At 44.5% G+C, this 24,091-nt stretch overlaps 1 protein-coding gene across 2 annotated transcripts in view; it reads right to left on the bottom strand.

Moving 5' to 3' along the window:
- Cndp1 (carnosine dipeptidase 1) overlaps window positions 1-24,091 on the bottom strand; it is a 38,912-nt gene that overhangs the window by 8,816 nt on the left and 6,005 nt on the right. Inside the window, exons 2-7 of one of the 2 annotated variants that reach the window (XM_087895893.1) lie at window positions 13,172-13,294; window positions 12,262-12,411; window positions 10,718-10,880; window positions 8,628-8,716; window positions 4,196-4,396; window positions 3,781-3,865 (exon numbers count right to left, since the gene is read on the bottom strand). In XM_087895893.1, coding sequence (XP_087752019.1) covers window positions 3,781-3,865; window positions 4,196-4,396; window positions 8,628-8,716; window positions 10,718-10,880; window positions 12,262-12,411; window positions 13,172-13,294 — 811 coding nt within the window. The remainder of the gene's footprint in view (window positions 1-3,780; window positions 3,866-4,195; window positions 4,397-8,627; window positions 8,717-10,717; window positions 10,881-12,261; window positions 12,412-13,171; window positions 13,295-24,091) is intronic. The other variant, XM_087895894.1, reaches the window with a different exon arrangement.

Genomic DNA, 24,091 nt, shown 5'->3' with positions numbered 1-24,091 from the left:
GGCTAGCCCCAAGAGCAGAACTGAGAAACAAGTCTGCAAAAAGTGAAGTTCTAAGCTATCCTATACCTTTTGTTCCACAAGCAAGCCTCGTGTTTACATTTTATCTTTTCCAGAGTTAAGAAGTAATAGGTATAAAGTATTAAATAGTTGAAATATATGCATATATTCTATACTAGAATACATACAAATTTGCACAAGAAAGTGAAAGTTCCCAAAAGTATTTTCTCAATTTCCCCTACACACACACACACACACACACACACACACACACACACACACACTTACTCACTCAAAGAAAATACATATCAAAGGTAAATTACAATCAGGACATTCATTGATATAACTCACACAGAATTAGTCCCACTGTGGGCATTTATTTAAGGAAAGGCATTTCATAAGTGTGTATTCTATGTTCTTGATATGACTAGAATTTGACCACATCAGGGTAGGAACTTTATACTTCAGAACACTCTATTTTACAATTATTAAGTCAGGAGTGGCGGAATATGACTGCCATCCTAGCACTAAGTTGAGGCAGGAGAATGGTTACTATGATGAGAGCCTGAGATACATATCAAGGCTTTATTTACGTCAGCGTCACTAATTACAGAGCACTTGTAGGGACAGTGGACAATGACGCCTGACACCACGTGTCAGACACACCCTCTGCTCTAGGTGCTAGGACAGCAGCAGTTGCCCACCACCTTCAGTTACTAAGACACCATCTCTAACAAAGTAACAGCCTCATGGAGACATATCAACAGACTCTTTGGTTCTATGTAGACACAATGAAAGTCAATAAATGCTTCACAAAGTCTACTGAAGGACAGTAGTTTCCCAGGAAATGATCACAGGAAGCCAAAGTTGAGGTGCAAGTGTGTCAAGGCAGCAGAGTGCATGGGAAGGCATCAGCGGTCTGTGTTTCACCAACTTCTCCTTTGGCCCCTCCTTTCCGCAGAGATCCCCAAGTCTTCCAATCCTCTACATGATAGTACTGAAGACCGCTGTGCTTCCAGTCCTGAGCCACACAAACCCCTCAGTAGTCACTGAACTGCACTGTGTGCCAATATGGCTCAAAACCATGATTTCTATTCAGGTCTAAAAATAAAGAGGTGTTGAGGGGTAAAGAAATGGCTCAGTGGATACAGTGCTTACCACACAAGCATGAGGACCTAAGTTCTGATCTCCAGTGTTGTGGGATAACCCTTCTGTATGCTGTGAATATACCTTGGTCTCATTGATTAATTGGTGCGGGAGAATTGTCTATAATCTGTCAATCATATTTTAAATAAATGCTGATTGGCCAGGCAGGAAGTATAGATGGGAAAACCAGATGGGAAGTAGAGGTGATGCAATGAGAACAGGAGAATTCTGGGAAGCAGGAAGCTCCCTCCACCATTCCTGCCTAGACTACCGAAGAAGCAACATGTGAGCTGACAGCTGAAAAAGATACCAAGCCATATGGCTAACATAGATAATAATAATAATGGATTAATATAAGTTACAAGGGCTAACAAGAAGTCTGACCTATTGGGCCAATCAGTTTATAATCTTATGGAATCCTGTGTGTGATTTCTTTGGGGCTTGCCGGCTGTGGGGTACCGGGTGTAACAGATACCCCAAAAACAGGCCCCTTCATGTTACAATTAATAATAAAAACTGTTTGAGCAACAGCCAGGCAGGATAGGCCTAGGCAGAGCAACCGAACTGAGGACTTGGATGAGGAGGGGCTGAGGAAGAGAAATGAGAGTAGCCACCCTAGAAACAACAAGCTAGAAGCCCACTTATAATCCCAACACTCAAGAGAAGACTGGGCAAGCTGACTAGTGAGAACAGCTGAGTTGAAGAGCTCTGGGTATAGCAAGAGATGCTGTCCAGTAAGTAAAGAGCACTTGAGGAACACAGCTCAAGTTAGTCTCTAGTGCCCACATACATGTTCATACACACATACCCATATACACATACCCCTCACATAGATGAACATGAATATGCTCATGTACACATACCATACACACACACACACACACACACACACACACACACACACACACACACACACATATATATATATATATATATATATATATATATATATATACATGCAATAGGCAAATAGATGAGGGATAGCCTGGGCTAGGGAATAGCATCTATGAAAAATAAGTAAATATTTGATGATGGCAAAAGGAGAAATTAGTCTGGTGAGAAAAGATCAACTATCCCTGCTCCAAAAAGTTATGCTGTCTATTACTGGAATTCTTTAAAGGAAAAAAGCTTGTTGTATTCTTTCTGAAATAGTCAAGCATGAGATACTACCTGAGTACATTAATATTTTAGAAAGAAAATGTAAGGCCATTGAAGAATATATAGAAATAGGTAATGGGAACTAATGTGGGAGTCCCCTCTGTGTGCTTTATTACAATTAATGAATAAAGAACTGATTGAACCTATGGCAAGGACAGAACAGAACTAGGCAGGGAAAACTAAGCTGAACACTGAGAGAAAGAGGGCGGAGTCAGAGTCACCATGGTGCCCCCGCCAGAGTCAGACATGCTGAAACTTTGTCAGTAAGCCACTGTCATGTGGCGATATACAGATTAATAAAAATGGGTTAAATTAATATAAGAGTTAGCTAATAAAAGGCTAGAGCTAATGGGCCAGGTAGCAATTTAATTAATACAATTTCTGTGTGATTATTTCGGGTATAAGCTAGCCGGGTGGCAGGGACAAACAAATGCCCTCCTTCCAGCGGGGCATCTTAAAAATTATAACCTTTAAGACTTCTATTCAGGGTTCAATTAAAGACGCCGTGAATAACTAAAGGGGCTAAAAATCTGAAGGTAAAGACCTGAGGGGTAGGAAGTCTACTCATAACAGGAATCAGCTTTGATTTCTTTGTTCTTCTTCCTTCTCATTTCTATCAATTCTGCCTTGCTCTCTCTTGTTCTACATTGTTCTTAGTTCTACATTGTTCCATACTGTTCTATCCCTTACAAACGTTCCTAGTCACATACAGCCTTACACCCTTAAAACCAGCAATTCCCAACCCAGCAGTGGTGGCTCATACTTTTAATCCCAGCACTCAGGAGGCAGAAATAGGCAGATCTCTCTGTGAGTTTGAGATCAGCCTGGTTTACAAGAGCTAGTTCCAGGACAGGCTCCAAAGCCACAGAGAAACCCTGTCTCAAAAAACCAAACAAAAACAAACAAACAAACAAAAAAACTGAATAGTGAGTCCCTTTCTCAAAAAATTAAAATCTGGGCATGGTGGCATGCAGTTATAATCACAGCACTGGGGATATAGAGACAACAGGATCCCTGCGGCTTGTTCCCTAGTCAGTTTAGACTAGTTGGTAAGCTCTGGGTTCCAGTGTCTCAAAAATAAAAGTGGACAATAGCCGAGAAATGAGGAATGGCACCCACGATTGGTCTCTGGCCTCCACACGCATGCACACACATACACATGCTCACACGTGCACCCATATTAACACACACATACATTTGTGCCATATACATATATTCATGTCTACAAAGTTAATAAACAACTTTTTAAAATAAAGAAATAAATAGAAAAATAAGCAAAAAGCAGAGTTTCAATCCAGGAAAAGAATGACACATAAAACAGGCTTCGTTATAAACAGAGAACACACAAGCAGGAGGAGAGAAGGGTGAGGATATCGATTTCCTGTACTGCAGACCTTTTCAGAGCTGCTGGAAATAAGAGGAGCAGAGGCCAAGAAGACTAAGGAGAACGGATGTTCACAAAAGGAAGTAAAATATTACCTAGAAGAGCCACCAGATCAGCCATTGGTTCATTCAGGATGCCACCAAAGGTCCCAGAATGAAAGTCTTGATCTCTACACTTTACCTATAAAGCAGATAAAAGAGTAGAGATTTATCTATGCCTGATGATGTCCTCAGGACTCAGGTGGCTCAGAGATAAAGACATGTTGTATCACACAACGATGCCTCTGATGCCATGAGCTTCTATTTTCTTATGACCGTAGCACTAAGGTCCCCTGCCGTCAAGGATTGCAGCCTACAATGGGAAAGGTTACAAAACATTAGCCTAGCATCTGTGACCAACTAGGCTGTGAGCCCCAAGTGAGAGCTTTCTGGCTTCCTCTCTAAGGTCCCCAATAATTTCTCTAGCCTACCCATAACCCTAATCTTCTCCACAGCTGGAGCCTGCCAGTACCTCCACCATGAAGTAGCAGTTCCCCCGGGTTCCATAAGTGAGCGCGGGCTTCTTCTGGCTGATCCACAGATTGTCTGAAATCACAATGTAGTCCACACTGGAGAAGAAGTGCTCCTTTTCTCTCCTGATCACTTCCTCCAGGGCAACAGATCCAACCTCTTCCATCCCTTCCAGGATGAACTTGATGTTCACGGGAAGATCCTAGGTTAAGAACAGAGTAAAGAGACGGTACAATACACTCAAGCAAGGTTTTATTTATAAGCTTGTATTTAATAAAGATACATTCAATAGTCATCTATACTCAATGTATGGCTTGTTTACCTCCACAACAGCTCTGTTTACAGCTCAGAGGAGAAACAAAGGTAAGGACAACTGATAGATTCCTAGTGGCCCTTCCATGTAATGCTAGGACAGAATTTGGAGCAGAGATCCCAAAGACAGCAGAGCCCATACAGTGGCTTCAAGAAGTGTGTGTGTGTGGGGGGGGAATGGGACAGGGCAGAGGCATCCCTCCCTTAAAATGAGGGGAAAAAAAGGAAGGTGTGTGTGTGTGTACAGGTGCACATGCATGTGGGTACATGCATGTGGAATCCAGAGGTCTGTGTCAAATGTGTTCCTCAGTTATTTTGCCTTAATTGTTGAGACAAGGTCTCTCATTGAATCAGGCTACCCTGGCTGGTCAGAGAGTTGGGGTATCTTCCTGGCCCCCAGTATTGGGACTACAGGCGCTTCACATAGGTCCTTTGGACTTGAATTTGGGTCTTCATGCCTGCATGGCAAGAACATTACCAGCAGCGCCCTCTCCCCAGTCCACCTAAAAGGTACTTTTGAAGAAAAATTACTCAATTACAAATTGTCATTCGGTTCCCATAACTCTGATCGTGATAAAGGAGAACTTTCTCCTTTGAAAGACTGTTGGGCCTCGGGGTACACTTCCTCTCAGGAAGGTTATTCTTCAACTGAGTTCAACCTGCGTTTTGAGTTTTACTCAAATGGCATTGATCATGAGCAAAATGGATTTTATGGTTTTCTCTATGTGAGGACAGGGAGACCTCCTTTAAAGTTCTGATCCTTTTTGTCTGACTAATTTGTTTGTCTTGGAGAGCCACAGTGAAAAATTAGGATTTTTCTCCCAGAGCTCAGAACTGGCTTCAGAGAGCTCTAACCGTTACATGCTGAGAAGCGACGTGGTAATCAGCCTAGAGAGCAAGTGGATCCAGATTACCATGAAGCAGAGAGACAAGGCCAGAATGAAAAGAGTCCTGTGCCTTAGAAACAAGTGTAACCTATTTGGATGAGGGCATTTGGGAATAAGGATCAGGTCTGTAGAACCTGCGTGTCTGTGTATCCTGGTATCCCGGAAAGACGGGCTGAACCCTGAATCATCACAGTCTGATGTCCTTTAGCAACGTTGCATGAGCACACAATTGCTGAGACATAGCTGGAAAACTCAAGGAGTTTTCAGCAATCAGTTCATGAAGATGTAACCCAGGGCTAGAAATATGCTCATCAAGGAGGGGCACTTGCCAGCAGCCTGGTGACCTGAATTCAGTCTCCGAAGTCCACCTAGTGGGAGGAGAGAAACATCCTGCAGGTTGTTCTCCGAGCTTCTTACACATTCCTGGAATATGTGCTCCCCCCGTACATGTTTCTCTCTCTCTCTCTCTCTCTCTCTCTCTCTCTCTCTCTCTCTCTCTCTCCACACACACACACACAAACGTACACATACACACATATAAACGCACACATACACAAACACACACACACACAAAACCAAATTTTTAAAAATAAAAGATGCAAATCAATCTGATAGATACTTAGTGTGGGGCCAGCAGCCAAAGTCTGTATTTAGTCACCTTTGCTGCTCAGAGGACCTGTGGCAACCCAGGATGTGCTGTATCACTTTTCAGTGACTCGTTTTTCTAAGGTGACACACCAGCATTAAAGGTTGTCCTGCCTCTTAGTGAGATGACATGCTGAGGGGACCTGTGCTTGAGTTCTCTGAGAGCAAGAAGGGAGAAATGAAGGGAGAAAACGAAGGATGCCTGGGGAGTCACTACATTGTTTCTGTGTTTGTATGCCTAAGATTGAAACACTCTATGCAGTCCAGGCTGATCTGGAACTCATGAGCCTCCTGCCTCAGCCTCCTGAGGGTTTGGATTCCAGGTATGTATTAGCACTCCTGGCTTGAAAATCCCTCTTCATCTAATTTTTCCCCCACAAGCCTGTAGGGTAGAAGTTCTCATTTCTAATTTATAGGTAAGGAACATGAGGTTCGGGGGATTAAGAGATGTGTTCAAGGACAGCAGTGGCTATTTCTTATTTGTTTGTGATTGTATAATTTCAGAGCTAAACTCCAAAAGCAAAGCACATTATGGCCTTTGTATAGTAATTTCCTTATAAATATTGGGTTTCACACATGGGAAGAAAGGAAAGGAAGGGGAGGAGAGAAGAGGAAAAGGAGACAACTTAATGGAACTAAATAGAACTGGAAGAGGTGAGAAAAGGGGTAGAGGGGAGGAAATGGATGGAAAAAAAGAAAAAGCAGAGGAAGGAAAGGAAAAAGAAAGAAAAGGAGAAAAGGAAGAAAGAAAAGAGAAGGGAGAGAAGATGGGGAGATGGAGGAAAAGGAAAGGAAATAAGAAAGGGACCAAACCATTTTAGGAGGAGGAAGGGAGAAAAAGAAAGCAGAGAGGAGGGAGGGAGGGAGGAAGAAGGAAAGGCGGGTGGTCACACTGATGCTCAGGGCCTGTTTAACTAAGCAAGTTCCCTGCATAAGACGGACCAGCGATCCGGACCAGCGGGACCCAGCTTGACACCTACACTGACTCAGTGTTTCTCAGTATAATTAAGGATTTTAATACAAAAGTAAACTTGTATCTCATCTGCTTATGTCCCAGGAGAAAAAAAAACTCTTGAGAGAGAGGCCCTCTGCATTCTGATAAAATACTGCGGTCTGGCTGATTGGTCAGTGCTTGGGAGGAGGAACTGTCTGCAATCTAAGCCGGGAGCCTGGGCATGGTGGCTTGCTCCTCCATTCATCTGGTGAGACAGGGCTCAGTAGGGGAGGGATCTTCACAGCCAGGTGCCTGCACTCCTGATGAACGGGATCAAGGGCCAGGCTCCATGCCTTAAGATGGATAGACTGTTTCCTAACACTATGAGAAAGTATGTAGCAAAATATAGTGTTTAAGCCTGGCTTTCCAAATCAATGTGTCCCTTGCTATAGAGTGGACTCTGAGGTCTCAGTGGTCAAACCACTGGCCACAGTCACACAGCAGATTTAGTCCTCCTTGGGAGTCTAAACATAAAAATGGAATGGCTGGAAAACAAAACCATCCTTGTTAGTACAAAGTAAGAGACGAAGATGCATCTGGGCCCACCAATAATGTTCTCAGGTAGCCAGGAAGGGAGGACAGCCTCCTCAAAGCTCCCCCGGCCCTGTCTTGCTTCCACAACTCTATGGGAAAATAGCTTGTCATAGGCAAAACCCTAGTGGGCTCAGGCAGAGGCTCAGGTAGCAGAGGTTTCTATCCAGTTCGTCACGTGTGCATCACCGTCTGCTAAGTCATGCCTGTGATAAGGAGGAGGTGGAGAAAGGGATGAGACAAGGTAGATCTGGTCTTGAAAGCACAGTCCATAGACTCTTCAGTCTCATCCTGGGCTTCGTTATGTTCTAGGCCATGATGCACGTGTGTACACGTGTGTGCCAATTCCCTCAGCCATGCATGCTTATGTGGATAACAGAGGTCAACACCACATCTTTTCTTCTAAGGCTCTCCACCTGATTTCTTGAAGGAGTCCTTCACTGAACTGTTTACCGAGGCTGGCTGACCGGCCGTCAAGTGCCCAGGATCTGCCCATCTCCAGGACCTTAGCTCCAGAGGCATAGCCATGTGTCACCTCTCCCACCGTTTCACAGCAGGTCCTGGGCTTCTGAGCTCAAGTCCCAGTACCCACTAAACCATCTCCCCACCACTGTGTGTGTGCATGTGTGTGTGTGTGTGTGTGTGTGTGTGCATGTGCAAACAGCACAGCACATGTAGAAATCAGAGAGCAGCTTGAAAGAGTTCTCCTTCCACTGTTGAGGTCCCAGCGATCAAAATCAGACTTGGCAGCAGAAGCTTTTACTTGTCGAGACAGCTCACCAGCTCCGTGTTCTGTTTTTAATGTGGCTGACAGTGCAGGCTGGTACCCATGCTGCCAAGATGGCTGCTCTCTGGCTGGCTTGCTCCCAGTAAGTTCCTTGAGTTTCCCAAGCTTTGATTTCTGTCTCTGAGACAGCTGTGACAATGTTTCACACTCAGGATTGTCGGGAAGTGAGTAACCCCTGTACAGTGTCCCGAGGACAGGGTGAGCGACCCGAAGAATGTTTTTATTATAACTGCCTCCTAGCCGCTGCCCTCTCTCTCAAGCACAGCTGGTCACCTACCTGCTCCAGAGCTTTGAAGGCACTCACAGCATTAATCCAAGCCAGGACAGGGCCTTTGTTATCTGTTGCACCCCGTCCGTACAGCTTTCCTTTAAAAATGATAGAAAAAAATTTCAAACTAGTACTGCCAAGTTAACGTGAGTTATTTGAACTCAAATTTGAGATAAAAGAAGATCCATATCTGCATTAGAAGTTTCTACAAAGCCAAACGGCTGAACTTTGTGATTGCAGTTAGTTAAAATATTGTAGACCAAGCCTGACTCTGCGGCTATTTTTAGTCCTGTTGGGACCCATCTGTTCCCCATCCCTGTATCTGATGGAAGCATCCTTGTGGCCTCCAAAGCTTGGAGAATATATGCCTAAGAGATGCCTAAGTTTTACCAATCAAAAAGCAAAGCATGCCATCAGGTGGCATCTGAAACCTGTATATATTTTTCCCTTGACTCATGTGACCTGCCTGCCTGCGGTCTCTGCAGATGTATCTGGGAACTGTGATGTGTTTCTCTGTTCTTTGACTAATAAAATCTCATAGAACCATTTCCACAGTGGTGTGTGTCATTTTGAGAGGTGCGAGTCTATGCTCTTGGCCCGTGGTCACTCATATCTGGCTCCAGAATAATCTATCTTCTAAAAATATTTAAATTTTTTAAAAAAGATTCTGTGCGGATACTTTCTTTTTTTTTTCCAGCTTGTATTTCAGTGTAGCACTTGCATGCCAGGAGCCCTCGAAGGCCAGAAGAGGACACTGGATTGGCTGGAACTAGAGATATGGATGGCCATGAGCTGCCGTAGGCCTGAGAACCCAGATCCTCCAGGACAGCAGCCATGCTCTCAACCACTGAGCCATCTCTCCAGCCCACAGGATGAGCCATCTTTTACTCCCTTCATGAGCAAAACTTTTAACAGTAATTTCTAATATTCCTGGTGTAAATCTTGCTCTGAAATCTCAAAATGTGCCTAGGATAGTGGTGCATGCCTGTAATTCCAGAATTTGGCATTTAGTAGGCAAAGGCAAGAAGAATCAGTTTAAGGTCAACAATCAGTTACATAGCAAGTTCAAGGTCAACAATCAGTTACATAGCAAGTTCAAGGTCAACAATCAGTTATATAGCAAGTTCAAGGTGAACAATCGGTCACATAGCAAGTTCAAGGTCAACAATCAGTTACATAGCAAGTTCAAGGTCAACAATCGGTTATATAGCAAGTTTAAGGTCAGACTGAGCAATTAGATACACTGTCTCAAAAACAAAAACAAAAGCAAAACAAAAGATATGAAAAGCACAATTTCTTATCTACAAATAGGATGCTCAGCACTAGTCAAATAAAACCAGCTAAACACACTCATCTCACTAGTCTCAGGAGAACTTGGTTGTTTTGTCCAAGTTCCCTGATAACCCCCAAGGCTTTGCTGCTGAACAGCACACAGTACAGTCCCGCATGGTGAGATTTTTCTATGGGAAGAATAACAAAATGTCTGTACATCTCTATTAACCTTTTATCTTCCTTTCTTCACCAAATACAATTTAGATCTGCTGAAAAGGAAAGTTGCCATCAAGACAACTGTTCCTATTGACCAAGAACTCCAGCCCTAGGGTTGCAAAGAGACAAAGTTCATAGTTTCTTCCAAAAATGGAAGGAAAAGAATGTTATTGACATGAAAACAGGATTTCTCTCAGTTCCAACCCCCCTCTTTTCACTCTCCTGTGTGTATGCGTGTACACGAGCATGTGTATGTGTGTGCGTGCATGAGAGAGAGAGAGAGAGAGAGAGAGAAAGAGAGAGAGAGAGAGAGAGAGAGAGAGAGAGGCAGGAAGGGAGGCTTGGTATATATGATAAGCACTTTACTACTGAGTTATTTCCTGAACCTCTTTTCTCATTTTTTCTTTTGAGATATGGTCTTGCTTAGTTGCCCACAGGTTTGACTTGAAGCTGTGATCCTTACTTCAGCCTCCTGAGAAACTGAGTGTAGTTCAGTACTACCACACCTAATTCTGTTCATTCTTAACTACAGCTTGAGACCTGGGACAGCTTTTGACCTTGCCCAAGCCTTGACTACAGACAGCTCCACCTAGGCATCAGATGATACTAACCATCCACTTCTGTGAGCGTGTAGGGGTCCGTGAGCCACCCATCAGCCTTCTGTGCTGGCTGCACATCCAGATGACCATAGAAGCATACGGTGGGCTTCTTGGGATCACTTCCCAGCTCAGCCAAAAGGATCGGAGGTATGGGAAGACTCTGACCATCAGGCATCTGTGGGACAGTGAACCACAAGATTAAAACAAACAAACAAAAAAACAAAGAAAACCCACTCTATTCTTTCAGAACATTCACAACAAGAGTCCTGTCTACTCTATGCTTGAGTCCCTATAAAGTCTACATCATTTTCCCGAGCTTCACTTTTCCCATCTCTAAGGTGCATACAATGGCTGCCTATCATGATGCATGACTTCAATCCCAGGACTAAAGGGCTGAGGTGGGCAAATCTGTATGCATTTGAACCAGCCTGGACTACAGAGTAAGTTCAAGGCCAGCCAAGGCTACATAGTGAGACTTAGATTCAAGTAAATAAATAAACCCAGAAAAACTAAACCAAAAATGTATTCAGTGACACACTTTCAATAACTATATGAAGCATATTGGAATTAGGATTATCAGTAATTATCAGATATACAATGCTAAATAGTATAGTTGTTTGGACATATTCTTCAAGAACTCAGATATCAACTGGCTTAAAACAGCAGATTTTCCAAATCCTGGAACTCTTTGATGATTCTGAAGTTCTCAGTATTAAAGCAGGAGACACGAGATGTTTTGACGCAGATCTGCCATCCTTGGTAGAAGGGGAGTCCTAAGCAATGGTTCTGTGCTGGCTAGATCTATGTCAACTTGACACAAGCTAGAGCTATCTGAATGGATGGAATCCCAGTTGAGAAAATGTCCCCATAAGACCCAGCTGTAGGGCATTTTCTTAATTAGCAACTGGTGGGAGAGGGCCCAGTCCATTGTGGGTAGTGTCACCTGGGCTGGTGGTTCTGGGTTCTATAAGAAAACAAGATGAGCAAGCTATGGGGAGCAAGGCAGTAAACAGCACCCCTCCATGGCTTCTCCTTCTTCTCTCTTGCCTCCAGGAACCTACTCTGTTTAAGTTCCTGTCCTGACTTCCTTGGATGACGAACTGTGGTGTACAAGTATGAACCAACTAAACCCTTTCCTCCCCAATTTTCTTTCTGGTCATGGTGTTTCATCATCGCAATAGACATAACTATCACAGGTTCCGAGGAAAGAGCACACTCTTCATATGGTTTGTTCAGAAAGCTGCCCAAGCATGTAAGAAAAGGCAAGAGGGACATGTGTATGGAGAACCAGAGAGGCGGGTCTTCCAATAACAAGTTGACCCCCACTCATGGCTTCCATTTTCTTCATAACCTGTGCCCAGTCCTGCTATGACCGGAAGTTCACAGCTCAGTCTCATTTTGGACTAGACGGAATGTTCAATTCCTATTGGAAATCTGGACTCTGGGGATTTATTCAGGTGAGAGCTGAGTAAGTACTTTTTTAACACCACCTAAGAAGGCATGGCTGATGGCCATGGAAGTGGAAGCTCCTGAGCTAGGAGGAGATCCCCTGGCACCTGTTGAGAACCCAAGTCCACGGATTTCACCCCAGCTCCCAGGTGCCGGAGTTTGTCTGCAGCCAAAGCCATCATCCGGAAGAGCTCCTGTCTGAGACGAGGCACAGGCTGTACAGAATCACTCTCAATGGCCACCCATTCCTTCAAGGTCTGTGAAGAAAGACAGTGAGGGGGTTATCACAGGAGCCCATGTCCAGTTGGGTAGGAGAACCCAAGGGCTCTTTAATTCCTGAAATCTTGTAGATTAGATTAATAACACAGTGACTTCCAAAAGTAAGCGGTGGGAACGTGGTCGTATTTCAGTTTTAAAGATTGCTTTTGCAAGCGTGAGAACCCAAGCTCAATCCCTCAGAGACAACTCTGTAAAACATAATCTGGACATTGTAGTGCATGCTTGAACAGGTAAGATAGAGTCAGGTGATTGCTGGAGCTCAACGGTCATGCAGCTGTTCCTACTGAGAAGTCAATAAAACCCTTGCTTCAAAACTAACAAAACAAAAACCAAACAAAAAAAAAAATAACAAAGTGGGCAGCACCTGAGGAAAACAGTGTTGAATTTTGACCTGTGTGTGCGTGCACATCTCTGGGGATCCGTAGATTACTTGATGGACTAGAATAATCACGAGCTGTTGTGAAATACTATTTTAAAATTTTAAAAAGATTCTAGCACTTGTAGACCAGGCTGGCCTCGAACTCACAGAGATTCGCCTGCCTCTGTCTCCCGAGTTCTGGGATTAAAAGTGTGCGCCACCACCGCCTGGCTGAGTACTGATATTTTAACCTAATAAGAAGTCACCACCATTTTTAATGGAATCATATCATCAGGCACAAAGCCCCCAAATCTCCCAGCAGACTGAAGCCACCAGATTCTGAAGGGAGCAACCAGAGCATCACATGTGACTTCTCCTACCTGCACAAACTCATCCTGGTGGAGGTCCATGTGCTGGAAGAGCTTCTCCAGCAGCCCCGAGGGTGGAGGAGATGAGAGCATTCCTTGCCCCAGCAGCAGCACCAGCGCCAAGACAGATGAAGCCTGTGAATTGGTGACAGTGAAAACAATGCCATCATTGGACTTCTGGCCTTTCAAATGCTTTCGCAAACCGACTACCCAGTGCCGCAGCTCCTTATGGGTTGGACTAAAGTGACCAGAGACAGTTGAACCAGAAGTGCATGCCTCCCCACATTTTTTCCTGCATGCTTCATTTTCAAAACAAAAGCATTTAAAAAATAAATATGTATGTATATACTTTTTAAAGGTTAAAATTTAACTTAATTAAAATTTGTATGTGTATGGGTGTTTTTCCTACATGTCTGGTAGGAAAATATCACGTGTGTGCCTGATACCATAGAGGCTAAAGAGAACACTGTATACCCTGAGACTAGAGTCACAAACGGTTGTGATTTTCCATGTGGTTACTGGGAATTGAACCTGGGTCCTTAGAAGATCAGCCAGTGCTCTTACCTACTGAGCCATTGCTCCAGCATCTACTTTTTGGTTTTTTTTTTTTTTTTTGAGAACTTCAGACATGAAGACTTCATCTCCATCACTCCATCCCCTCTCTACCTGCCTTCCATCTCCTCCCACTCTTTCTAGCAAATTCATAATGTCTTCTTAATTATACTGCCACTCACATATATGTATATGTCTCTGTGGTGTTTATAACACTGAGAAAACTACGATGACCAAAGCAACTTCTGAAAGAAATCCTTTCATTTGGGAGCTCATGGTTCCAAAGGGTTAGAGCCTGTGACAGTTGCGGCAGAGAGCTTGGCAGAGGTGTGTAGGCATGGTGCTGGAATAGTAGATGAGAGCTTACATCTGATTCACTAACAGGAGGCAGGGGCGGGAGAGCACTAGCTGGGAATGGCGCACTCCAGCAAGGGCATATCTTCTAATCCTTCCCAGGTTCACCATCTCAATATTCTCAACCTGTGGGTCACAGCAGCTTTGGGGTTAAAAATGACTTTTTCACAGGGTTAACTTAAGACCATTGAAAAACACAGATAGTTACATTACAATTCATAACACTAGCAAAATTACAGTTATGAAATAGCAACTTAAATAATTTTATGGTTGGGGGTCACTACAATGTGACAACTGTATTAAAAAGTCATAGCATTAGGAAAGTTGAGAAAAACTGCACCAGCTGTTTTCAAACGTATGAGCCTATGGGGGCCATTCTGATTCAAAGCACCGCAGCTCCGTACACATGTGTAGATATAACCCACCAAGTCTGTTTACCATTGCTCATGTGTACGGACAAGTCTAAGATTGAACACATGGGATTGGGCAATCTATGTAGGATCTTGTTCCTAGAGAAAACAGACGCCCACACTCTCAACAGCTGTTGACAGAAGCTTCTGTCCTGCCTGGTCCCTCAGTCGTTCAGTCCCAAAGAAACACACAGAGGCCTACACTAATTATTGTTATTCCATTGGGACACTTTAAGAACTAACCACGCCCATCCCAGCCACTTTTGACCCTCCCCCCGCCGCCATCTTCTCTCTCTCTCTCTCTCTCTCTCTCTCTCTCTCTCTCTCGCTTGTGTGTGTGTGTGTGTGTGTATGTGTGTGTATGTGTGTATATATGTCTTTTTCCTATGTTTGTCTATGTTTTTCTTTCTTTAAGTAATAAATGTCTAGCTTTATGTGTAGTCTTATGTCTATTTACTCTGTGGTCCACCGTATCCAGCCTTTTGACTCTGCTGCTCGCCCGGGGACCCTGACTCCCTCGCCGCATGGCGCTGCCACTTGCAGCTGCTCCGCGAGCTACCCAGGACATCCGCTCATGGTATTTTAAAAAGAACAATAATTATAAACTAAGAAGTCTGTTATCTCAGGCTTATTAACTCATTTTTTGTTGTTTGTTTGTTTGAGACAGGATTTCTCTGTAACTTTGGAGCCTGTCCTGGAACTAGATCTTGTAGACCAGGCTGGCCTCAAACTCACAGAGATCCGCCAGCCTCTGCCTCCCGAGTGCTGGGATTAAAGGTGTGCACCACCACCGCCCGGCTCTTACTAACTCTTATAATTTACATTAGCCCATAATTCTTGCCTGTGTTAGCCATGTGGCTTGGTACCTTTCATTAGCGAGGCGTTCTCACCTTGCTTTTTCTGTGTGTGGGTGACGACAACAGACTGAGCTTCCTCTTCCCAGAATTCTCCTATTCTCATTGCCTCTACTTCCTACCTGGTCACCCCTGGCCAACTTCCTGCCTGGCTACTGGCCAATCAGCATCTTACTAAGCAAGTACAAGCAACAAATCTTTCCAGGGTAAAGCCGTTGTCCCACAGCAAACAGCCTGTTGGAGTTCTTCACCTATGGGTAGGACCTTACTGAAGTTTCCCGGTTAGTGCTGGCATGTCAGCTGCTGTGCTTGTCCGATTCAAGCAACCATAGTGGTGAATGTTCATGAGTGCATTTTCTCTGTGAGGATTTGGGGACACTAGTAGCAGACACCCTACTCTCCTGACTCAGTCTTTCTTTCCCTCCCCTTCTTTAGTGATTTTGAAGTCTGGAGTAGAGGGGCTACATTGTAGATTCATGGGTTGGGGTTTGATACCCCACCCTCACTTATTCTGCCTTCTGACCAGCTGTGGATCTCTGTAACAGTCTCCATCTGCTGCAAGAAGAAGCTTCGTTGGGACTGGAGAGAGGGACCAGCAGTTAAGAACCCTATCTGCTCTTGCAGAGAACCTGGGTTTGATTCCCAGCACCCAGCACAACTGTCTGCACCTCCAGTTCCAGGGGAATCTGGTACCCTCACACAGACACGAGTGCAGGAAAAACAACAATGCACTTTTTTTTAAAAAAAAAAATCTTGTGCTGCTGGAAAACTGTCAGCTCCGTGGGCAAGGACTCTGCTCACCAAGGCTGATGATTCCATGGACCCACACGGTGAAAACAAACAAAACAACCCATTCGCAATCCTCTGACCTACACACACACACACACACACCCTTCCCCAGTAAATAAATAAACAAACATAAAAATTAATACAAAATTCTCAAGACTGTTGAATTGTGTGCTTAGCCTCGCTGCACCGTGAGATGCGAATACTGAAATACAGATGGAAAGTAACCGTCGTGCACACAGTCACTCACTTGACTATTACTGAGTATGAGAAATGGGTAAGGGAAGTGAGGGGTTAAAATTAAGAGGCCCCCCTCAGGTCTGGCTTGCTCTTGGTGGGAATTAAGAGCTCCGACCAGCAGGTGGCAGTGCTGGTCTGTTGGTGTCCCCTGCCCGAATCCAGACACAGCGGTCAACTGGATCCTAATAACAAGTAGCTAATGAACCAGGTGGGAGACAACTGTGTTTGCCTTCCAAAGACTTAAAAGCAAACAAACAACCGCTCAGAGAACCAAGGAAAACTCATGCTAGCTCTTTGGAACTGCCAAGTGCTAAAATCTTTTTCCTTCAGTTCTGGGGATGGAGCAGGGCCTTGGACAAATGTTATACCTAATCAAGCTGCATCTCTAATCTCAGACAGAAAAATTCTTGGCAAGCCGTTGTCTAGATTGACATTTGAAATTTTCGCATCCAGCTTTGCTCTCCTCCTCTTGTTCCTTGATCACTGTTTATTTTCCTGTGTCATAGCCATGCTGGACCTCAAACCATTCTACTCTTGGCTTCTGCGGTTGCAGGATGAAGAGCCAGGCGGCAGAAAAGGAGACTGGACGTGGGGGTTCTGGGGCAGACGTCTGACCTCAGGCCTCCTCAGCTGACATTCAGAACTTGCGTCCCTACTTATTACTGCTGGCGGTTGTATATTTGGAACAAAGGTTCCCAGTGTTCCGATCTTAACTTCCCGTACTTTTAACTCTTCCCAGGACACCCCTGGCTGGGCCCTAAGGAATAGATCATCAGAATCTTCTTAGCTTTTCCACATAGCAAAGTTACAAGAACCACAAGTTTCTGTGTCACCCTGTTCTGACCAGCCAGCATGACCCAGAAGCTGCAGCTGAGGCCAAGTTTGGCCTAAACTCATTGCCATAATCAGAAGCGAAGCCTACATACTTCCAAAGAGTGGTGCTCACAAAGGGGCCCAGTTCGGAGGATCCTAATCAGACTTCTGGAATGTTGGGTGGATTCACAAGGAACCCAAATCATTACACACCTGCTGTTCAGAATTCCTACCTGGAATTCTTGCTCCAGGGTAGTCAGTGTGTGTGTTCAAATGATTCTGAACCACTTTGACCAGAGCCACGTTCACTATGGACAATCCATTTGCATCATGAATAGCAGCCAAACGTAGGTTGTAACAGGGAGCCGGAAACAAACCTGCTACTGTCCTGGCCATCTTTGACAATGAGCAGACTACCCAGTAGAAATGATGGCATTGCTGTCTCCGCAGTGATGCCCGTTATCTCTGGGGCCTTCTCTGCTGCTTCTCTTGCCTATAAAATCCTTAGTTCTCTTTATATAAACGGAAAAGCTGGGCATGTAATGGAAGAATTTAGACTAGGGCTGAGACCACAATATGAAGCAGCTCCTCCCCTACAGACACTGAGGAGCAACCTATTGGTCTTGGAAGCCCAAGCAAACAGGCTTCCAGGTGCCAGGATTTCTTACTTGGGGAAGTTAGTTTACATCAGTTGGTGGCCACTTATCTTGTTCCCCCACCCAATTCCCTGCTGCCTGCTAGAGGAACAGAGAGCCTGGCTGCAGGATCATGGCGTAAGGTCCTCTGCCTACCACTGCTGTCCCCTTGTCCATCTGTTCATGGCATGTACAATTCTTTAAAGGACCTTTCCATTCCAGCAGTCCGGCACGGTGTCTCTCTTGAGCCTGCACCTGAGACCCTTCAGTTTCCCGTTAGCCAATCAGGTTGTCTGAAACTCAGGAAAGAGTTCAGCGACAACGTCAATTTAGGCACCAAAAATGTTACTTACCGAGTCGCCTGGAGTCCTAACGTCCCTGTTTGACAGAGGCTGCTCTGTCCTGTTTCTGCTTCGATGAATTTGTTATGACAGAAAAAAAGTAGGTTTTATTAGCCTGTTTTTTTCATGGTGATTGATTTAGAACAAAATAAAAAGGAAGAAAACAAAACCCTCAGGTTTTTCTGGATTGTGTTAATCCCAGGCACACAGAGCACAGTCTCAGAGCTCCTGCAGAGGGGAGTGGCTGTGACCCAGGGGCAGTTAGGGCGGGGGCCTCCTTCAGGGAGCAGCCCTCCTCCAAGACAAAGGCAGCCCTTCTGAGGAGCAAAGTTCCCTAGAAATGTATAGGTAACTAAAATCAAACAACAACAAGTTGACAACCCTGAACCAAGGATTTTTTTTTTTGATGTCTTATATAAACCTTTAGACTCCAAGAGAGACATCAGGTGTGTAAAACTTACTACTTAAGAGAAATCAGCCTGAACCCTTAGATATGTTCATACACTCTAACTCATCCCCTACTGCTAGAAAAGATTCCTACCCTTCTCGGCTCCACTGGGTTTGACCCTGTCTCCTGAGCCTTGTCTGTGTGCTGGGACTGTACCACGGTGCCTTTAATACTCTCTCCACTTCTCTCCTCCCCCCCCCCCCCCACCCCGCCGCCTTCAGTAAATCTATCACTGGCCTGTCACTGTTGTCCGTGCATGGTGAAGCCCCAATAAATGAGTTTCTGTATCACCTTCTACTGTGGTCTAATCAGTCAGTTTGACTCAGTAGCTTTGGCTGAGGGCATGTTTGGCTTAGATTCATTCCCGTCGCCGAAGGCTACGCCCACACACTGTTGACTGCTGAGAGGCGCTGACAAAGGAGATCCAGTCTGGAGAATCCTACGTAGCCTTCCAAGAATGGTGGGTGGGGTTGTAAGGAGCCAGAAATCACCAGAAACTGAGTATGGAGGAGGACCTGATGTTGATTTCTGTGCTCCTTGGAGTTTCAGGCCAGCTGGCACAGGTAACTGAATCAGGGACAATTGTATCTGCCAGACTCCGTCAGTACTGGCAGGAGAGGAGACATCACCCGCCATTCGTGACCAGTGCTAGAGCATCGATTGTGACCACCACATGGGGTTATTGGTGCCTTTTGAGTCTGGGAAGGCAGAAAAAGATGATCTTTCCTGAAGTCTAAAGCAAAGCTGGAAATCAAGGGGATTTAGAGATCCTCCCGATCCAGATTACTCTAGAAACCTGAGGAGGCGTGGTAAGAAGAGGGCGGTATCCTGTGTGTTCTAAAGGGAGTTAGGGACTAAAACTCATCATTAATGGTTTGGTATGAGATGGACGCCTCACACTCTGTATGTCTCCGTCTAACACCCCAGTCTTGCTGGTGAGAAAATGTGATGGTTCTTAAAGACCTTAGGGCAGTGAACCAAGACAGTGCACAGCCAACACTCCATGTCACCCAGCCCATATGTGCTCCTCAGTAAGAGTCCATATGACTGCTGTTGCTTCGGTATTGTTGACTTAAAAGATGCATTGGGGCTTTTCCTTTGGCTGAGAACCGCTTCTCCTTGGAGTGGGAAGATCCCCAGATGGAGAGGAAACAGCAATACTTTGTTGGATGGATTTTGTTTGAACAGATATTAGAAAAACTCTTTAAAACAACAGCACTTTGGCAGATCTCTGTGAGTTCGAGGTCATTCTGCTCTACATAGTGAGTTCTAGGCCAGACAGGACTTCCTGGGAAGAACCTGTCTCAGATGAAATTAAACAACAAACAATGAAAGCAGAGAAGGTTCAGAATGTCCTCCTGGTGAACCTATTCAGTACGTGGGTGGCCTCTTGCTGTCATTGACATCCCAAGGGGAATGGTGACAGGGACAAGAGGGCCTAAGAGTCTTCAAAGGAAAATTACGTGACAATTCATTGAAAATAAAGTCCAATGTTTAGGATGTTTAATGAGCAAGAGAAAATGAAGATTGGGCACTGACTGGACAGAGGGAATGATGAACTTGTCACTTCCCTCTACAGAGAAAGAAAAAAAAAGTTTTAGGGGTGGTGTCGTAGATGATTCTGGAGAGATATTCCAGAGGTTAAGGGCACTTGTGACTCTTCCAGAGGACCTGGGTTTGGTTCTCATCACATGTGCAGTGGTTCATAAACACCTCCATAAGCCTAGCTTCAGGAGACCCAGTGCCCTCTTCTGACCTCTGTGGGTACCATCACATGCATGCAGGCAAAGTACTCAAACACATAAAGTAAAATAAATCTAAAAATATTTTTTTAAACTGACCTCAGAAAAAAATTTTAGACTAACTGGATACTGTAGACTATGGATTGACTCTTAAGCCTTTAAAATCTAGGACCTTGGTCTCAAACACCTAGACAAGCCAGCTCCCTTTTATGGTACCTTGATGAGGTCAAACTTGCCCAGAAGTTGAAGGAATCTCTTGTTTCAGACCAGTACTAAAACTACCTTTACTTGAGAAAGAAACCCTTCCATCTGTTTGTAAGCATAAATAAAGGAACAGTCTTTGGAGTCTCAACTCATGACCACAATGCCAGAGACAACCAGTCACCTTCTTTTCTAATCCCCGTCATCCTGTACCTGCAGGATGGCTTAAGTGTAGGCAATCAGTGGCAAAACTTCAATTGAGAAAATGTTCCCATAACATTAGTCTGCAGGGCTGGGCTGTGGTGGTGATGCATGCTTTTAATCACAGCACTGGGGAGGCAGAGGCAGGTGGATCTCTGTGAGTTCAGCCTGGTCTACAAGAGCTAGTTTCAGGACAGGCTCTAAAGCTACAGAAAAACCCTGTCTAAAAAAAAAAAGAAAGAAAGAGAGAGAGAGAGAGAGAGAGAGAGAGAGAGAGAGAGAAAAGAAAGAAAGAAAGAAAGAAAGAAAGAAAGAAAGAAAGGAAAAGAAAAAAAACATTAGTCTGTAGGTAAGTTTGTAGGGCATTTTTGTTTGTTTGTTTGTTTGTTTGTTTGTTAATGATTGATGTTCTGGTGCCCATCTAATTGTGGGTGGTTCCACCCCTGGTTAGGTGGCCCTGGGACACATAAGAAAACAAATAGAACAAGCCAGTAAGCAGCAGCCCTCTAGGCTCCTGCCTCCTGCTCTTGCCTTGACCTGCATGACTTTCGTTCACAGTGGACTACAATGATAAGATGAAACAGACCCTGTCTCCCAAGTTGCTTTTGTTCATGGTCTTCATTCCAGGAACAGAAAGGTAAGTGAAAAAGTAAACTGGTCTGCTCAAGCTGTGATTTGCTTATTCTCCACCAAGCTCAAATGTACATAAAGGAAAAAAAAAGAAGCCATCTATACCATGCCTATACATGTATATACATTCAGAAAAATCTGGGCAGAACAGCGCCCTCATTAACAACAAGGGACAAGACTTACTATATAAGAAAGTAATAAAGAAACTAAAAGGGGGTGCCCCAAGTCTTAGACAGTTTAATATTACCTGAAGGATTAGTAGTGGGAGCCTGATCAGGGTTGCACACACCTTTAATCCCTGCACCCAGGTGGCAGAGGTAGGCAGATATCTGTGAGATCAAGGCTAACTCTGAAGAGTAAGTTCCAGGACAGTCAGAGCTATGTAGAGAGACCCTGTCTCAAAACAAACAAGAAAAAGGAAGGAAGAAATATAAAAAGGAATAAAGGATGGAAGAGAAAGGAAGGAAGAAAGGAAGAGTGTGGTGGTAAATGTTTCAGGGCATGAACAGAGACATTCCCTGGAAATTTGTGGTGGACACAGCAGCAAAGCAAGCGCGTCTCCGGGCAGAAGTGTCTGAGTTCCACACAGCTCCTGCTTTATCCCCACCCAGTGCCTCTCTCCCACTTTTACCCAAGAGTGAGCAGTTGGAGAATCCAGGAGCTTCTAAAAGCTTCTGAAGAAGATGGGCTCCTGCCTGAGAACTATGATGACAGAAATACTAAGTGAGCTGCACCAAGAGAGTCCCTGGGTTCACAGACTTTGAGCGACACTGTCTTAAAACTTTACAAATGCATAAACGTAGACAGAGGTTTCTGTCCCGCCCAGTCCCGCAGGTCTTCAGTCCCAAAGAAACACACAGAGGTCTACATTAATTATAAACTGGTTGGCCTATTAGCTCAGACTCCTTATTAACTCTTACATCTTAAATTAACCCATAATTCTTTTTTCTTTTTTTTCTTTTTTTTATTAATTTATAAAAAATTTCCACTTCCGCCCCTCCTCCCAATACCCTCCCACTCCCCCCCACTCCTTCTCCTCCTCCCTCTCCAGTCCTAAGAGCAGTCAGGGTTTCCTGTCCTGTGGGAAGTTCAAGTTCCTCCCCTCTCCCTCCAGGTCTAGGAAGGTGAGCATCCAAACAGACTAGGATCCCAAAAAGCCAGTACATGCAGAGGAAACAAGTCCCAGTGCCATTATCAATGGCTTCTCAGACAGTCCCCGTGTCAGCCACATTCAGAGAATCCGATTTGATCACATGCTAGTTCAGTCCCAGTCCAGCTGGCCTTGGTGAGCTCTCATTAGATCAGTCCCCTTGTATCAGTGGGTGAACGCACCCCTCACGGTCCTGACTTCCTTGTTCATGTTCTCCCTCCTTCTGCTTCTCATTTGGACTTAGGGAGTTAAGTCCAGTGTTCCAATGTGTTAACCCATAGTTCTTGTCTGTGTCAGCCACATGGCTTGGTACCTTTTATCAGTGAGGTGTTCTCATCTTGCTTCCTCTGTGTTGACTGCAGACTGCCTTTCTGCTTCCCAGAATTCTCCTATTCTGGTTACCCCACCTATATATAAAGGTCTGTACAGTAGCCAAACAATAACACAGAGTTGACCCATATGTAAAATGACTTAACCTTAAGGAAACAATGGATGGGAGGAGAAAATCTAGGGCTAAGACACTTCCAGAGCATCTAAACTGATTACACTGAGATGCTCAAGGCAGTCGGGCATCTTTCAGTTAGACATTTTTTAGTTATTAAAGATTGATTATTAAATCTTTTAATTATTTAGTTATTAAAAATTGATTAGTGATCAATTAACTGAATTGGGTTGAAGTTATCCCATCAACAAATGCTGCTGGTCCTCATGTTACCAAGGTGCTGTTGAAAATAGAGCTTTAGAAAGTGGAAGGCATTTCACAGCCAACTCCCTCAGAGGTCTCACCATGACTCTGGGAAGTCACTGGGCCTATCATATCCCTGGAACTGTCCCTTCTAAGGTGAGATGAAAAGGACGAATCAGGCTCTCAAGGGTCAAATAAACAAACTTGTCCTGGACTCCCCTGAACAAAATGTCTTTCAATTGTTTGCCTAAGAGTCAGAATAGCCCACAGAAGGACTGCCTCATCTCATGAAACATTTACAGGCTGCCCATTTGAGTCAATCTACTGGCCTTCCTGCTTTAAAACTAAAGACCTTTTCCTGTGGAATTACATGCTTGGTTTGTCTTCTGTTTTATCATCCTCCAGGCAACAGGGCCTACGTCCAATGTCTCTGAGTCCCTGGATTATACCACTGGTTGAGTTCTACTAAGTCTTAGAAGGAAAACAAGCTTGAGTCCACCTGGGAGGGACTTATCAGGTGCCACTCACCAGGGAGACTGAGGTTCCTACTGCCTAGAAAAGGTGGACTCACAACACAGGGTAAAGAAGTCATTCTCCTCAGACTCTGGGAAAAGTTGATGGCCATTCCTAGCTCATCTGCCACCAAACTGACTCTAAATAGATTCTGATGTTGTTACTGCATTGCATCCAGATGATTAACTGTGCCTGGGTCATTAATAAAACAGAGACCAGTTCTCCCTGACTGCTAAATTTGATGCCTCTTTTGTTTTTTTTTTTTTCATGTGAAAAGCAAGATCAACAGACTCCATTCAGACAGAAAGCATATGCAGGCATGCCCACATCGGAATCCTCCTATATACCTGTGCTGGAGAGCCATCTGTCAACTTGAC

The sequence above is a fragment of the Myodes glareolus genome, chromosome 13 (assembly GCF_982192425.1).
Source record: "Myodes glareolus chromosome 13, mMyoGla1.1, whole genome shotgun sequence".
Classification (NCBI taxonomy): Eukaryota; Metazoa; Chordata; class Mammalia; order Rodentia; family Cricetidae; genus Myodes; species Myodes glareolus.
Note: the sequence above shows the minus strand (reverse complement) of the source record. Positions and strands in the feature narration are given on the sequence as shown.